The sequence below is a fragment of the Magallana gigas genome, chromosome 4 (assembly GCF_963853765.1).
Source record: "Magallana gigas chromosome 4, xbMagGiga1.1, whole genome shotgun sequence".
In the NCBI taxonomy this organism is placed as follows: Eukaryota; Metazoa; Mollusca; class Bivalvia; order Ostreida; family Ostreidae; genus Magallana; species Magallana gigas.
The window spans coordinates 20,722,409-20,741,048 of NC_088856.1; the positions used below are offsets into that span (position 1 = coordinate 20,722,409).

The 18,640-nt window shown below is 33.6% G+C and overlaps 1 protein-coding gene across 1 annotated transcript; it reads left to right on the plus strand.

Moving 5' to 3' along the window:
• Positions 1-15,468: 15,468 nt before the first annotated feature.
• Positions 15,469-16,440, plus strand: LOC136275020 (uncharacterized). The gene has a single exon (XM_066083268.1). The coding sequence runs from the start codon at positions 15,469-15,471 to the stop codon at positions 16,438-16,440; it is 972 nt and encodes a 323-aa protein (XP_065939340.1).
• The last annotated feature ends 2,200 nt before the right edge of the window (positions 16,441-18,640 follow it).

Here is an 18,640-nt window from a genome sequence, read left to right on the forward strand (position 1 = left end):
TTTAACGGTAATTTTAACCATTTTTATTTAATTAATCATTTTCAAAATTATCGGAATTCCAATACTACCTTTAAACGCAGTTAAAACTTAAAATACGAACCATTTAGTCTCGGTGAGTATTCGGCCAACATGCGTCCGGGTACGAAAGAAATGGCAATATTCAAGAAATTTGGATGGACGATCTGGGTCCTAGGTCGTCCATCCAATTCTTTTTCAGACTAAGAGCTACAGACCTGCACTTAGAGAATGTCAAACTGATTATGTCAATTTATTTTGTCTCAAAGAATCAGTTTTTTTTAATCAATAAAGTTTTACCTTAAAAAAAAAGAAATTGGGCACAATTTTCAATGTTAGCATTTTACAATTTAAAGGTCTAATAAAATTTTGAATGAAGTTTCAAGATACTACTCTTCGTTGTTTTATACGAAATATTGCATGGAAAAAAGATTTACATCGCATATTTTTAAATTACAAAAGGATATACAAAATGAACTTAGATTAACCGCTAACAAACAAGCATAAAGTGAGACTGAGAACTAATTTCTTCTCTTTTTTATTTACATCAAAATAAATCCAAGAAAAACTCTAAATATTTTTTTCCTTTATATGCGTTAATGAAAACGTTGATCAGCAAGGGCCGGTTCTATGTCGTGCAAGCACCTACTTAATAGATTGTTACACGGATCTACCACGATGACAAATATCGAAAAGGCAATATTGTGGGTGAAGGATGAAAGTGTAGTTTGTTTTTTAGGTTTATTTTTGATAATTATATTTATCTGGATCAATTTGGTCTGTTGGTTTGTTTTGTTTATTGAAAAGGGGAATAAAGAAAATGAGTAATTTCCGATATGAAGTCAAGCATATATTTTCATATTATCATTGACTTAAAACATGTTGGAAAAAAGAAATATTGTATCAAGCAGTTAGTTATTATGCGCAGATCATGCATTCCTCTATGGTTTTCACAATTGCATGTATCAGTTACTACACGTATTTGCTTACGGAGAAATAAATTTCCAAAGAGATTATATAGTTATCAGTTAAGTTCCAGATTGTCTTCTGCACATGCAAGCACGTGTGTAATCCTGATTTAAAAATAGGTATAATGGCCGGGGGGGGGGGGGGGGGTCATCGCAACAAAATTGTGTATTAGCGTACTAGAGTGTACATTGTTAATTAATAATTGATGTTGAATTGTTATTAACAAACAAAATCATAAATTCATAATAACATACACTAAAATGCCAGGGAGTTCTGCTGGACGCGATTTCATTTGTCTTCAATTAATAGGGTGTAAGGATGCCCGCCTACTTAATACATATGCTCACGCGTCAACCGATTAAAAATGACTGTATTTTGGATTTATAAATCGTTCTAAAACATTCGATCTGATATATCGTTGTTAACAATTCAAAACTTTGAACGATTAAATTTGTTTTTATACCTACCCCGACCCTCACGGAAAAATCCATTCAGATTAATGGAAATTTCATTTACAAGACTCCGCGCCAGAATCAGAATGTCTCATTCATTAATTGTTTCGTAGTTATAGTGGACGAGTCCAAAATAGGAATTTTGAGACACATCATACAATGTGAACATATGCCGTGAATGCAGTTTACTTTGCGTTTATTTTCTTATTTTGAGAGTCCTTTTTATCATGTTTATCATGGCTTGAAAATGACGGAAGGCCCTTGAATATTGTTATCTTTATGCAGGCACGTAGCATCCTTTTTGAAAGTTGGGGGGGGGGGGGGGAAGCCAGACTCATCCAAAAAATCTTGACAAGCAAAAAACAAAAAAAACAAAAAAAAATAAAAGACTTTCCCAAAATCTTCAAAATCCTAATCCGGGGGGGGGGGGGGGGGGGGGGGGTAGTATGTATATAACTTCAATCCTAATTTCCTTATTTTTGATATAAATCTTTTACATCCTTGATAATTCAATTTTTTATAAGTAAATTTAAAAAAAATTAGCTGCTGTGAGAAAAAGTGGGGGGGGGGGGGGGGGGGGGGTAGGGGGGGGGGGGGGGCACCCACAAGCTTGAATTAATAATTGCCTGACGATGCATCTTTAATGTGTCAACATTTATATTCATAATTGATGAAAACGTTGTGTGGGATGTAATAAGCAACAATGAGCAAGAGTGTTCAATTAAAAGGGCTTTTCACATTGCACGTGTGTAATCCTGATTTAAAAATAGATTGCCATATTTGAAAGGTCAAAAAAAAAAAAAAGAGGGAGGTGTCATCGCAACAAGATGATACACATTGTCTAAGTAGTACAATGTAAGTATATAATAGTTTGTGTTGGATTATCATCATTAACAAAGAATCATCAGTTTGGATTAATTAAAACAAATATAAATTCATATAATTGGAATATTTACTTTTATTTAAAATGCCCACCTTTCCAAAACTTTTCTAAATATGATCGCATTTGTACTAGTGCCAGATGATGTAGCGCACCCATTACAGAGGTCACATCAAGTTCCCTGGGACGACAATAGCTGTTACCATTATATTACACACGCATCATTTATTCAGCAGATAAATTATTCCCATTCTTTGTCATATCCTATCATTTAGACCTTTATTTAAAACATCAAAATCGATAAACAGTTCAGAATTTATAAACATCAAAGACATAAAAAAAATTACCAAAATATCAATTTTTATAATAGTTTGTCGTAATTATTCTGAGTTATTTTTTGTTTCTTAGTGTTTCTTTTCTATCAAACATAGACGCACTTTCTCATTGCTGGAGACTTGAGTTTTTTTAGGTTAGATATTATGCAAATCTTCCTTACCTAAACCTAAACGACAAAACGCTTAATAATACAGTGCACTCTGCTGTTGAAATAGATGTGAATTAAATAGTGATGAGATAAATGTTTATTAAATACAGTTGTATAAGCACGAAAAACGTTCAAAAAGTCCTTGTTTATTGACAAATGATGAATTTTGCACATATTGGTTTTTATCAAATGGAACCCCCCCCCCCCCCCCCCTTTTCAAATTGCTGGATCCGCCTCTGGATACATGTACATTCCTAAAATGATTTAAAATAATGAAATGATTTAATTTCCAGTGATGTACAGGTACATTCACTCGATCGAAGAAAAAGATTGAAATTGCTTCTAAACTCTGCACGTTCAGTTTAATAATTTATGATCCGCAGCGAAAATTAAATTTCATCTCTTATAAGATAGCCTAATTGATACATGCATGCTTCCATTGAATAAATTTGGGTAGTCAGGCAAGCTTTTTGGAAAGCTATTGCTTGTATAATATTAAGGTCAGACGCGACCTTCATGTATCTTCCATTTTTTCATATCTCCACAATGTGAAGATTTCCACTTTGTTATTTCATAATTAAATCTTTATGTAATATGATTTTTTTGGTTTGAATATAAAGTGTTCAAATTAAAATACTAGTATATAGTATGACTTTACTTATAAGCATTCAAATGCATTTTGCGTGCTATTTTAAGGAAAGTTCGAAATATTCTAGCTCCAAAACAAGCCTGGTAATGTACTCTAAATTTTTTGGAATTAACAGGTTTAAATGTTAATAAATAAGGAATGAAATATCAAGGAAAATTATATGAAATTGAGGAACGTCTCGTCTGTCCTTAATTAAAATAGACATCATAAATCCCATATCAAACGACATATAACCACTTGAATCTGCGCGTCTTTTAATGAATTTATGAACAGCGGCAAATACTAAGGTAATGTTAGCGGCAAGTCTGTATAGCCCTTGTATGAAAAATTTCGGATGGTACTCAATTTTTCCAGACGGAGAGCTACATATATGCAGCTAAGGTAACTAATAATGCCTCCGATGAAATACTTTGTTTAGTAATGCAAGGTTTTAAGAGACCAATCCTATTTGTTTAAAAAATGACACCCTAATTCTTCGCATTTCATTCGCTGTTTGTAGAACAAGCAGAACCATTATCAGTTCGATCCCTACCGTATGTACATTGTTCGAATTTAATGGCCCTTGCATTGCATTGCTTTGCAAATACAAAATATATTTTAAAAATTCAACACTGAAAGTGTTTATCTATATGGCTATTAATCTATATGTACATGTACACATAGCGTACACATGTGATTCAAAATACCCCAAACGGAAAAATTCACTTATTGAGTCTACATTTTATAGAATTTGCAAAAAATACATTGCGGGTCTGAATGTTTGTTAATGTGTCAATCTATCAATATACAGTTTGTTAATTATTTTCGATTGCTAAGGCTACATCGTTTTTGATGAACATTGAACCACATTTTTTCCATGCCATTATTTCCACGGAAGATAGCGAGTACAATTATAAAGCACAATTTAGTTAATTATCTCTTTAATATTGTGTACTAGTATGTAATAAATAATTTATAAATTGCTGCCGAAGGTTGTTTGGTATTTCCGTTTGTAGATGCATTGCAAGTAAAAAACGTGAAACGCGGGGCAAGTCATAATTAATATCCCTAATAACCGTTACTTAAAAATAGCGGGTTTGGATTCAAATATTATCGTATACGAATATTAAGTTCACTTTTTAAAATCATCTCCACGATCATAATATTATATCCATCGGAAATCAGTATTTTGTTTTGCTTTAAAAGAAATGTTCTATCAAGAGCAATCCCGCGTTCGTTTAAATTGCCAGCGTACATTTGTCATGTCAGTAATACACATTGTGCTTTATATGACGGCCGTGTATACGTACTGTAGAAAAGTTGAGTTTAATTACCATGCATTCGAACCATTTTATTAACACATCTCCCAATCCTGAAACAATTCAAAATGTCTCTGTTACAGTAACACAGTGGGGCGTTAAACATGTGTACGTCCAGCTCTACAAGCATATGCACTGTCGTCAAGGCGACGGCCTGAATACAGCTAGCGACTCTTCTATCGATCGGTTACCTGAGTCTCGTAATGCTTCTAAATATAGAAAGGGGCACAGTTATGAAACAAACAACAAACATAAGGTCAAAGAGAAATGAATATGTACATATGAATAAAAACATTTGGGAACTTTATGTAGAATTATTTTTGCGCGCTGCATGTATCAGTTAGTGCATTACAAAAAGCCCTTTCATATCCTCCTAAACGTGCACACCCCCACAAAAATGGACCGAACTGACAACAATTGTTTCTGCAAATACTGACTATAAATTACGAAAACATTAAATTGAATACCACGGAAGGATTCAAAATTATTTTCTTTACAACTTTGCTTCAATAATGCATTAGAAATTTTTATTCCTTTACAAGTTATTGACAAGAAAATTTTGACGCATCTAACTCCCTAATTATAGGGGCCAGCCCCTTTTTCTGTATACCGAATGAAAGGTCTTGGTAAGACCAAGATCTTTTAAAATACATGTTATAACAAATTTTTATCAGGTAAAAAACTAACACGGAAAATACGCGAATTTTTTTGAATTTTTTTCTTACCTTTGTTTCAACATCTATACCATCCCTTTTATTTGCATTTAAATAATAAATAAAATATATCTCGCACAAATTCAATGTATCAGCTTCCAAACCAGCCCATCTTTGAGACTCTGCCAGTCATCGTTATAGCTAAACCCCCCTGGACAAAAGAAGTCGTTAAATTTTACTAAAAGGGGAATAACTCAAAACCGGATGAGGATTTTCCTCAACTAAAATATGCAACGACAACATCACGCGGCATGTTATCAGTCCTGAAAATTTCAAAACAATCTGTGAACAAACGAGCGAGATATTAAGGATCAAAGTTGGCGTCTAGAAGAAAAAAAAAATAACTAGAGCAAGGCTCGTTGCAAAGCAACGAGTGGGTCTTCCGGTGGTGTCGAGAGTAAAGATAGAAGTTCCTGTATGAAGCAGAGTTCTAAAACCAACTACAAAGAAAATGAAAAAAATATTTTTTTAAAAATCGAATAATTCTTAGAACGACCTAACAATGTCTGAATGATTTCAAGAACGAATTAACAAAAACCTTAACAATTTCTAGAACGACTTAATAAAAACAAAGTCCCGAATGTCTTCAAGTACGAATTAACAATTTCCGAATCATTTTAGGCACGAGCTAATTTAACTTTTAACATAACACTATTTTCTTAACCAAGAACCTGGAATCAAAATTTCCGGAAAACTCAATTTTTAAATCCCAATATTTTTGTAATGCATCGTCCGATTTTAAAACGGATTTCAGTTTTAAATTAAGCTTAATAAAAGCTCCTTTTTTGCTTGATGATTTATATCAAATTATTAGTCAGAAAAGAGTTATTATAAAAAAGACTTAATAGCCCTTCTGGCCCCTAATTTGAGGGGTCAGCCCCTTTTTCTTGATATCAAATAAAAGGTCTCGCTAATATAAACACATTTTGTTCTACAACTGTTCATGAATGGTTAACCGTTATCGAGATATCTAAACAACTGTATTTTAGGGGCCGACCCTTTAACTCTTTACCGGGGCCACTAATAACAAAATTTATGGTATCATATTGTTCAGAACATTATTTTGAACAACTTTTGTTCTACATTGCTTTAAAAAATATTTCTCCTTTTTCACAGATATTAATGATCAAAGTTTTGAATTCTGGCCCCTTGAAACCCATGATTACGTAATATATAACTTAGGTATGATACTGTATAGATAAACAGCTGTACAATGAACATTTTTGCTTCTATAATTAATAACAAATAATTGTTCAGTAAAGAGTTGTTGTAAGAAGATTTAAGACTCCTCTTGACCCCTAATTGGCGGGGCCAGCCCCTTTTTCTTGATATCAAATGAAAGGTCTTGCAAATATAAAAATATTTTGTTAAACAAGTGTTCACGAAATGTTAACCGTTCTTAGGATATCTTTACAAATGTGTTTTTTAAGAGCCGACCCTTTATCTCCTAAATGGGGCCATGAACAAAAAAAATTAAAGGTGGCATATTGTACAGAACATTATTTTAAGCAACTTTTGTTCTTCAATGCTTTTCAAAATATTTCTCCTTTTTCATATATTAATGATCGAAATTTTGAATTTCTGGCCCCTTGAAACCCCTAATTACGTAACATATGACTGAAGTATGGTACTGTATAGATAAACAGCTGTACAATGAACATTTTTGCTTCTATAATTAATAACAAATTATTATTCAGTAAAGAGTTATTGTAAGAAGACTTTACAGCCCTCTTGGCCCCTAATTTGAGGGGCCAGCCCCTTTTTCTTGATATCAAATGAAAGCCCGTGTAATTTGAAACAACTTTTGCATTACATGTTTTATAAAAATATTTGTACATCAAAAGATTTCACAAAAAATGTGCAAAAATTTCGTGAAAACATTTGGTGTCAATTTTCAGGTCCAGGCGAGCTTTGAGGCCTTTAGTAATTTTCATCATTGGAAGCATGGGGGTACATCTACATACATTCATCTACAATCCCTGAAAATTTCAAGCTTCTATCTTGATTAGTTTCGGAGGAGATGCATGGACAAAATGACCCTTAAAAATTTATAAAATCGTCAATATCTGAAACCGGAAGTGACGTCAGCAAAAAATTTAACTAAAAACATTTATCCCCTCCGATGTCCTATAAGTCCGGAAAATTTTGTGCAAATCGGGCGAATAGTTTTCGAGAAATAAAGCTTTAAAGAAGGCAGAAAAAGAATGTTAAGAATAATAACTAGACACGATCTCGTTGCGAGCAACGAGGAGGTCTTCCGTCCGATTTTAGAATTTGAGATATATACGTTCGATCTTGATTTTGCTATTTAACAGCTAAACATGATTTAGAATTGAAAAACAGGGTCTACATTCTAAGGGCCAGATACTATTTTGTTTCAGGGATAAGAGCTTTGTTCAACAAATGTTTTGAAATTCGTCACCGTTCAAAAGATATCTGACAAAAAAAAGTTTTAGGGGCCAATCCCTTATCTCCTTATTGGAGCCGCTGAACCAAATTTTGAAGGTTGCATTTTGTAAAGTACATCATTTTGAGCATCTTTTCTTCTATATTCTGCTTTAAAAAATTTTTACTTTTTGAGATATAGCTGGTTATAGTTTATGGACTCTTGACCCTAAAATATCATTACATGTATTACATAACATATGGATAAATCATTACATTCCTTGGATACAGAACTGTAAAATAAACATATTTGCTTTTATAGCCTTTCATTGAATTTCCCTCAGTAAAGAGCTACAGATGAAAGATTTTAGAGCCCTTAAGTTCCCTAATTTGAGGGGCCAGCCCCTTTTTGATATCAAATAAAAGGTCATTTAAATCTGAACACATTTTGTTCAACAACTGTTTAGAAATTCGTTACCGTTCTTGAGATAAATGGGAAAGAACATTTTAGGGGCTGATCCCTTAACTTCTTATAGGGACCGTTTAACGAAATTTTGAAAATTGTATATGATTTAATACATCATTTTGAGCATCTTTTCTACTATACTGCATTTCAAAATATTTTTCCTTTCTGAGATATATGTGATCAAAATTCTGGACTTTTGGCCCCTAAAAACCCCTAATTACGTAACACATGATAAAATCATTACATTGCTTGAATACATAACTGTGAGATAAACATATTCGTTTCTATAACCGTTCACAAAATATCCCTCAGTAAAGGGCTACAAATAAAAGACTTTAGAGCCCTTTGGACCCCTAATTTGAGGGGCCAGCCCCTTTTTCTTGATATCAAATAAAAGGTCATTTAAATCTGAACACATTTTGTTCAACAACTGTTGAACTGTTTAGAACTGTTTAGAAATTCGTTACCGTTCTTGAGATATATGGGAAAGAACATTTTAGGGGCCGATCTCTAAACTCCTTATAGGGGCCGTTTAACGAAATTTTGAAAATTGCATATGATTTAATACATCAGTCTGAGCATCTTTTCTTCTATACTGCATTTCAAAATATTTTTCCCTTCCGAGATATGTGTAATCAAAATTCTGGACTTTTGGCCCCTAAAAACCCCTAATTACGTAACACATAATAAAATCATTACATTGCTTGGATACATAACTGTAAAATAAACATATTTGCTTCTATAACTGTTCACAAAATATCCCTCAGTAAAGGGCTACAGATGAAAGACTTTAGAGCCCTTTGGACCCCTAATTTGAGGGGCCAGCCCCTTTTCCTCGATATCAAATGAAAGGTCTTGTAAATATAAACTTTTTTTGCATTATATGTGTTTACAAAATATTTTTCAGAAAAGAGATAAACCAAGAAAACCATGAAAAATTACGACGTTTTTTTAGTCTCAATTTTCGGGACCAGGCGAGCTTTAACGCCTTTTGAGCATGACAAATTTGAATGCAAAATTGCACATCTTCAATCTCTTGTCTACAATCCCTGAAATTTTGAACTCAATATCTTTTACCGTTTAGGAGGAGAACCCTGGACAAGCCGACCCTCTGAAAATCACTAAAACGTCATTTTCTCAAGAACGGAAATGACGTCATCAAAATAAAAAAATGTATTTTAAGTTCGGACTAATATCAATTAGATCTAAAAGTTTCACGAAAATCGGTTCAGCCATTTCCGAGAAATCGCCTGCACAAATTTTGTAAGAAAAAAAAAAAATAATAATAGGGAAAAAGAAACCGAACGAAAACAATAAGGTCTTCCGTTGGAAAACGGAAGACCTTAATAATAGAAAGAAACCGTAGAATAACAAGAGGGTCTTCCGTTGGAAACGGAAGACCCTAATAAGAAATTTGAAAATTTTTCAGAATAATAGTAAGGTCTTCCGTTGGAAACGGAAGACCTTAATAAATAATAATAATACATGCTTATCAAAACATGATCGTGCAAGTTAAAGTTGATTTAGGTTTGTTCCAATAGAAATCATGTTTCACTAACTGTATTTAATATTTTTTATGTATAGCGAATTTTAATATTGTTTCAGTACTGAAACATCGCATGAAAACGTTAAATATACATGTAATTATCTGTTACTAGTCGTCTTTTAATATATATACCTTTCTTTTGTTTGTTAAAAATTCGCTCAATTTTGTTAAAGTAATGTAAAACACGGGCGCCATTTTGAAACAATTAACTTGTCAGAGAGTTCCGAATGAAATCTGATGAACGTTTCACACGGTTCTCGCACGCTTTGCTCGAAACGATTTACACGCTTTGCCCGAAACGCTAAACGGTTTACATGAAACTCTAAAAGGTTTACACGAAACGTTTCTTGCACGTAGGCCGCACGCTTTTTTGGTGTAGTAGTACGTTTTAGGGTCTGTAAATTTTGTCAGCACGCAATTCTAAACTTGCACATAGTCTTCAAAAATTTAGAAATATTTTAATGTAGAAGTTATCTTTGAGAAAGGTTTACGTGTTTTGTAGGCGGGTTCAGTTTAAAAAAGAAATACAATTCCTGACATGAATCATGAGTACATACTGTTTATAACAATGCTTGCTACTCTTGAAAATTTAACTCGCCATTAAACATCTCACTTTTTAAAGAATGTTTGAAACGATTACATAAACTCTGCTTGACAAATAGTTTTCCTAAAATATGTTCTTCCTTTCTTTGTTTCAAAACACGTTTTATATACAGGCTTTCAATCACAACACGCTTTTATAACAAAAGCAGAACTGAAAGTATAGTCATTATAGACACCATATAACATATATTTTCAACTCGCAGCAACAACGGAAGACCTACTCGGGGCTTTGCCACGAGCTCTGCTCTAGTTTAAAGGTTTACTATTTGTGTGTGTGTGTGGGGGGGGGGGTGATTTAAAACATTATTTGTGCAGTTTCTAAAATATTTTACATAAACAAGCTAACCATTAATTTATGTCTTACATGTACGATGTTTACGATTTGGAGTAATATCGCTCATTAATATTCATTTACACTCAAATGTTCAATTGAATAAATACAAGATGGACACACTTTTATAGGATTAAATTAAAACAGTTCCTGTTTTTACGGCTATATTAACTCAAACACGTTCATATGCATGTAAGTGTGCGTCGCGGTGTGAGAATCTTGTGTATTAAATACCCGCTTAATTACCTCTAGGTAGTGCAGCCGTGGCTGATCTCATCGGCCGTTGGCGAAGGATATATTACGTAAAGGTACATGTACAACGCACAGACAGGCACAGTTTAGAACCCAGGAAGATTTGAAAAGTTTGCAGTATAATGACCATACTCTATCAGATAGAAGTTATTTCTTTTAAACTTAAAACCCACAATTCATCTGTGTCTATTATTGCTTTAGATTGAGAATGACATTGCTTTTATTAAATAACTGAACGATTTCTTAATTGACACCCAATCGTTTAATCCATAAAAAAGTTATGTGTAATCAAAACGAAACCAATTTTCGAGTTCGCGGCTAAATAAACTCATACATGTATATGAGAGACACAGCTCTCGTGTATTAGATAACCGCTGACCGCTACAGCCGCGAGCATGGTGACCGATTTTCTCGGCCGCGGGCGAGGGAGAGCTTACGTAATGGTACACACAAACAGCTCTGATTCAAGGTAGATTTTAAATGCATGGAGTTAATAAATAAAATGTAATGCATAGATTAAATAGAAAAGAAAAAGAATGTTTTGTTTTCCAATTGCCGTTTTTAATGATTGTGCACTATAAGAACTTAACAACAATGACTTAAACTCCTAAAAAAAAGCATGTACTCCAACAAAAAAAAATTCTTATAAATTAATGCCTCCTGTATAAACCAGCATACTTTCTGCGGCAACTTTATGCCAGTTGTACGCACAAAGACTTAATTTAAGTACAGTACCTTTGATGTTGTGTATACATAATTATATTACTGTTCTATATAGGAAATAAATTAATATGTTTACAAATCTACCTTATTTCTTCGTTTTAATATTTAATTATTATATTAATCATATATATCCTCTTTGTAGTTAGTTGTTTTTAACTGCTTTTATTCACGGAATACGTGAAATTTTTGTCACAATTGCATCATGGTTTTGTGTTTCTTCGATGTTTTTTTTTTATATCTGAGTTATGATAATACAAAAATAACGAGGTTTTGTATTTCTACTTTGTTTATTTAAAGTTTTGATGAGAAAAAAATATAGAGGTGCCGCGTTCACCAGATTCCTGATGCCGAGTTTACCAGGTGCCGAGTTTACCAGGTGCCGACTTCACTATTTACGCAGGTGCCAAATTCACCAGGTGCCGAGTTCACTTGTTACCATTAGTTGCATCCTCTGTTCGGTGATTCCAGATTCGGGTGAATGTTTTGACCAGCTGGAGCCTGGACGATGTGAACGCAAGGTATTGTTTTGAAATTTTCACAATTAACTTATACATGTGTTGGATGTTTATAATTGACTGTAGTAATTTTTGGGAAATCCAGGTCTAAGTTCTTGAAAAGGAGGTTGATAGGGGGGGGGGGTGGTGGTGAAACACACTTATTGTTGATAAGTTTTTCCATTCTTCAACAAACAATAATTGAATCAAAATAAAAATAACATTGCTTCAAATATAAAATGAAACATTTTAGACCAGATACTATATCATACTACTGTAGTCATTATATGACATAGTTTAAACACTAAACAGCAACTGGCAACTGCATAGTAGCTTCTGTATTCATAATTTTATTCAGAATGCTTTTATTACATGTTAGGCTGAATGTTTATTGTTTAAAAATCTAAATGAAACTTTATTATTCTTGTTTAAGATAAATAGAACAGACATAAAGTACAGCCCAGTGAAAGGAACAAGTTCATCGCAAGAAGAAGAATTTTAATGCTACCACTGTCCAGAACTACTAAGTCTGCTGTAACCATGATGTGATCATATGAGTGCTTTCACCGGTCTGGACAATGCTCGAAAATCCCCCAAAAAGGCCTATTTCCATAAACTACGACTCAGGTTACATCAACAACAGCCAAGGACACTCCTTATTGATTCCAATGGACACATCTCTACGACCCGACTAAACCTCTGCAGAACAAGACTTTTTAACTATAAAGTATTCTCATTTCAAAAACCTATAAACTATAAAAGTACTTTTTTTATATGATCAAATACCAGTATATTAGAATGTCTGTCTGTAAGCTAGAATCTTAGAAAATCACATGGTTTTGACTTATTAAATGATTGATTAGATCTTGCAGATATTAACTTTCATTTTCTTAAATAATTTGTTATATTTGCAAAGATTGCATAAATTAAATTATTAGACTCCATGTAACATATATCCTCACACCTCCAAGTTGATAAGTGTTAACTACTTTTTTTTCCATTTTCTTTCTTTAAACATTTATTGATAACTTAGATTTTATTTGCAGCAATATATGAAAAATTAAGAAACCAATCTTAAATGTTAAAACACTGCATTAGGAGATGAATGCATGGGTCATAGAAATGATAAAATACACCAAACACTATTCAATTATGTCGTATATGAAAATATATAAAGACAACATATACCCCATGTATTACAATTTTTATATAACAAAATTACTTGCATGGAAAGTTGTTTCCATGTGGGTTTTATTTTAATCTGTGTTATGTAACTAATATTGGAATTAGCTTTTATATCATAAGTAAAATGCTGGTATTGATGAGAATTGTAAGGTGAATGATCTGTGTGATACTTTGTATTTTATACATTCATGCTACAAATAGCAAGTACATGTACATGTAGTAATACTTGACATATATTAACAATGTATATTTTACTTCATGTCTTGGATTTAAAAATATTAATGTAGGTAAAGTAGTGAAATGTAGGAAGGTAAACCGTGTGTAAAGAAGAATATTCATCAGGAATGAAGTGTGTTGCAATCAGCATAATTAATTAAATGTGTACATCATATTTTTGCACATGATTTGACAGACTGCTCCATTGTTAGCTTTTTATTGGCCAACAAGCTTTTCATATCTCCCTCTGGGTCATCTATTAAATACTGACAGGCTTATGATATTAAAATCTGATCAGTTGGTACATCATGGGTGGAAATGAGAAGTTCACTTTGGACTTAATGGATTATCAAATAAATGATATCAAATCCTGTTCTATTGTAAAACATTAGATTATATAACTAACAAAGAAAAGGTTTATCCCAACTTGTAAGTGGGTCACTTTAACCTCATTTTGGAATTTATTGACATACATATTCAAATCAAATCTGGGTCATACCTCTATAGTCAACTACTATCTTGTAGTGTATTTTTTTTTTTTATACTAAAGATGGATACTTTAGACTTTTCAAAAATATTTTATTGTGTACATATTCATTGTAGTTCAAAACAAATTGAGACAAGTGTATCATGTTCATGTAACAGTGAAGTTTTCTTTGTTTATTCATGTACATGCAGTTATTTTGTAAACTGCATTCATATTTTTAAAAAAGTAAGATCTTTGTTGCATTTTTAAAGGGAGATTTGATAGGCATTTAATCGAGATGAAAAAAATACAAATGTAAAGATTTCTATGGGAGTTTTTTTTTCTTGTGCAATTTTATCATTTTTTATATGAAAGTCCCTAATAAGGGAATTGCCATATGGATGTTAATCCATTATTGTATCTTGGCTGTATTTTATTTATAATTGGAAACAATTTCAGATTTTTGAACAAAATAAATTTGGAACTGTTTGAAATTGTTTTGTTTTTACATAAAGTAGAAACCTTGCTCAGCTTTTGTGAAAGCAAAAATATAAAAAGTTTCAGTAAGTTTCAGTCGCGGAAACCCTTTGTAAACAATGTGTATCCCAATTGTATATGGAGGTTAAAACTACAGTATGCAGAAACTTCAAGTTTCAGTAAGTTTCCATCGCGGAAACCATTTGTAAACAATATGTATCCCAAACGTATATGGAGATTGAAACTATGCAGAAACTTCAAGTTTCAGTAAGTTTCCATTGCGGAAACCATTTGGATTCATGGACAGCCTAAGTTTCAGCACTGCGGAAACTTAATGAAACTTGAAGTTTCCGTGCTGAAACCTGTCGGAAACTTAAAGTAACCTTAAGTTTCAGCAGTGTTTCCAAAGGGTTTCCGCAGCGCTGAAACCAGATATTTCATCCAGTGAACCAGCAACAAGACAGACATAATAGATGTAGCACAGTCAAATCATGAGACAAAGCCACCAACTTGTCAGACAGAAGTGTTCTCTGAGAGGTTCACTAGATTTTCCAAGTGGAATAGGCTTATACGAGGAGTCGCCCGTCTGAAATTTATGATTCGACAGTCTCAGAAAAACATTGACAACTTACCTGATAGTCCCAGTGATTCGGAACTCTTGAAGGAGAGTGAACGTTCCATCATTGCGTCAGTTCAGAGAGATGTCATTTATATCAGAAGGTATTCCATCAAGGTAGACTTTTTACAGAGGGAGCTGTACGTTCTGCCGGATTCTGGGTAGTGAATTCAAAACGGATGACCACTTCAGTGATAAGGACTTGCGTTGTATGTCGTAAACTTCGGGGACAGCCAGGATGGCAGCATATGGCGGATCTTCCAGAGGATCGTTGTGAACCGTGCCCCCCATTTTCGTATGTGGGAGTTGACACTTTTGGCCCATGGCCAGTTGTGCATCGTAAAACAAGGGGTGGAAGTTCAAATCAGAAACGTTGGGCAATATTGTTTACCTGCCTTGTAACTCGAGCTATTCATATTGAGGTCATCGATGAACTTACCAGTGCTGCATTCATAAATGCATTGAGACGTTTTATTGCAATTCGTGGTCAAGTCACACAATTCCGCTCCGACAGGGGAACGAACTTCGTTGGCGCTGTAAGCGATTTCTCCATAAATGCAGAATTCATTGAGAATGGTCCTGTTTCCAAGTTCCTGTCAGATTCCCGGATTGTGTGGAAATTCAACCCTCCTCACGCTCCACACATGGGAGGAGCATGGGAGAGACTCATCGAGGTTTCAAAAAGAGTTTTGAATGCCATGTTACTTGATCACCAGCAAAGAGACATCACACATGATGTACTGACCACATTGATGGCAGAAGTGTGTGCTATTGTTAACAATAGACCATTAACAGATGTTTCTAGTGATCCGGAAGCACCTACTCTTCTTACCCCGTCGATGCTGTTGACAACGAAGACAAAACATGATGTTCAACCTTTCCCTTCATTTGGTTCCAAGGATGCCTTAAAATCCACCTGGAAACGTGTGCAAGTGATGGCAGATGAATTCTGGCATAGATGGAAAACTGAGTACCTCCATAACCTACAATATCGCAGGAAGTGGCAGGGCCATGCTGTGGATTTGAAATGCGGAGACTTAGTTCTATTGATTGAAGATGATTCCCCGCGAAACGAGTGGCCCACCGGTATCATACAAAGAACATTCCCCAGCCAAGACGGAAAGGTCCGCAAAGCTGAGGTTGCAGTTTTTAAGGACAATAAACGTGTCACTTATGTGAGACCAGTCACCCGACTCATAACCCTTTTGGAGACTGATTGACATTTTGTGTACTTAGAATTTGTGCTTTGTAAGTCAAGACTTGTGTACCACGACATGAAGTTAGCTCAGTATATGTAGCATCGGATTATGTTATTACAGAAGTATGTAATGCAGAGTTAATTCTATCTTGTAATTTTTTACAAAATGGAGTTAAGTGATTTCTGGTAGAAATCAGAGGGGGAGTGTGCTGCTCTCATAACGGAATAATATGTTCCGTCCGGTTTGGTTTTTTGTTTTATCGGTAATGGCAGCCATGAGCTTGGCCTGCTGTTTTTGTTTGCATCATTTTCTGGAAGTCGGCCTATCTAAGGAGTAAGTTTTATATTATTCATGTCAATTTATGTCCATTATGATATTGTGTATCTAACGATGTCATGCAATATCTCTTACTTTGTTTAAATGCTGCAACTGCATTGTTTTGTGTAAGCGCGTGTTCGCAATATAGGATAGGCATAGGCCTGTTTAGCTAGCATGTTCTAGTCACACATTTATCTGTGTATATGTCGTCGGGTAAAGTTTAGTCATATAACATTCAGTATTGTCACAGCTTATAATTACTGCCATATTTTTGGAAATTGTTATATTAGACAAATTCTGACTTTTATTATTGTACTTTTCAGTTTTTCACCCTCTCACGAGGTCTGGAAATAATAAAGCAGATATACATCACAGTTAAAAAGTGTTGGGTTTGTTGTACTATAAAAGCAATGGAAACTAAGTTGTAAACAATTAAGGTAGTCCACCCATAACTAATGCGAATTTAACAATTTTGACTGATCTCTACTACATTAAATACGTACTTTAAAGTTATTATGGGACTGACATAAACCAAACTTGGAAGTATGTATGTAGTCAATTAAATGAACTTTTCGCACTTAAATTTTTTTAAAAGAGTTGTCTGCCCATTAGGAAAATTTTCAAAAATCTTTTTTTGAAAATATGTATGGTAAATTATGAAATATTTTAGCATAATCGAAGAAAGGAAAAGCTTTTGTAACTTTTTACCACGAGAAATGTGTGCAAATTACTTGTACTAGAAACATATATTTAAAATGCATTTTTCCCCATAGACATCAATGTTAACTTTAACATATAATATTCATTTTTTTTTTAAATTTCAAAGGTGAATCTTATTATTTAATAAACCCCTTAAAATCACACTAAGATTTAAGTGATCAAGCTTTCAATCTGTAAGATATTAACCATGATAGTCATGGATGGACCAACTTAACTATGAGTTATTGCCCTTTCACTGGAGAAAAAAAACATGCACAGGTCTAAGGGACGAGGCTGGGTTCATTGGCGTTTGAAGACCCAAACCGGGAAATTAATTAAGTAAATAGGCCTTGGAACTCCTCTCAGTGTTGAACCTTGGAAAACCCTCTCTCGATGGAAAAATATGGAGAAATGTATGGACTCTGGGAATTTAATAATAATGAATTTTACGGGGGGTGGGGGGTGGGGATTCCTCTTTTTACACGAACCCTCTCTAGATCTGCTCATGCTTGCTTGAAAATATAATACATGTACTATAACTTAGATTTCAATTATGATTATAGTTATCACATGTATACATGTATTTAAGAAAGTATGATCACAAATAGAGCAGAGGTCGTGGCAAAGCCACGAGTAGGTCTTCCGTTGTTGCTGCGAGTTGAAAATATATGTAATATTGTATCAAACGATTATAATGACTAAACTTTGAGTTCTGCTTTTGTTATAAAAACGTGTTGTGATTGAAAGACTGTATATAGCACGTGTTTTAAAAGAGAAAGGAAGAAAATGTTTTAGGAAAACTATTTGTCGAACACAGTTTGTGTTATCGTTTGAAAATTTCTTTAAAAAAAAACCGGGATGTATAATGGCCAGTTGAATTTTCAAAGGGTAGCAAACATTGTTATAAACAGTACGTACTTATGCTTCATGTCATGAATTATATTTTTTTTTAAAAACCAAACCCGCCAACAAAACACGTAACCTTTTCTCTAAGATAACTTCTTTATTTAAATCTTTCTATATTTTGTGCAAGTTAAGAATTGTTGCGTGCTGACAAAATTTAGTAATTAGTCAAAATTGATGGCATTTCTAAATTTTTTATCGGAAAGTGTCTGTCGTTTGATGTTATTTAATGATACGAGTAGACTTGGACATCCAAAATAATAATCAGTTAAAAAAAAAGATCAGCGGGAGAATTTCGCAG

Bases quoted from the DNA above. Each gene is read 5' to 3' on its own strand.
- LOC136275020 (XM_066083268.1), top strand. From the start codon at position 15,469: ATGGCGGATCTTCCAGAGGATCGTTGTGAACCGTGCCCCCCATTTTCG.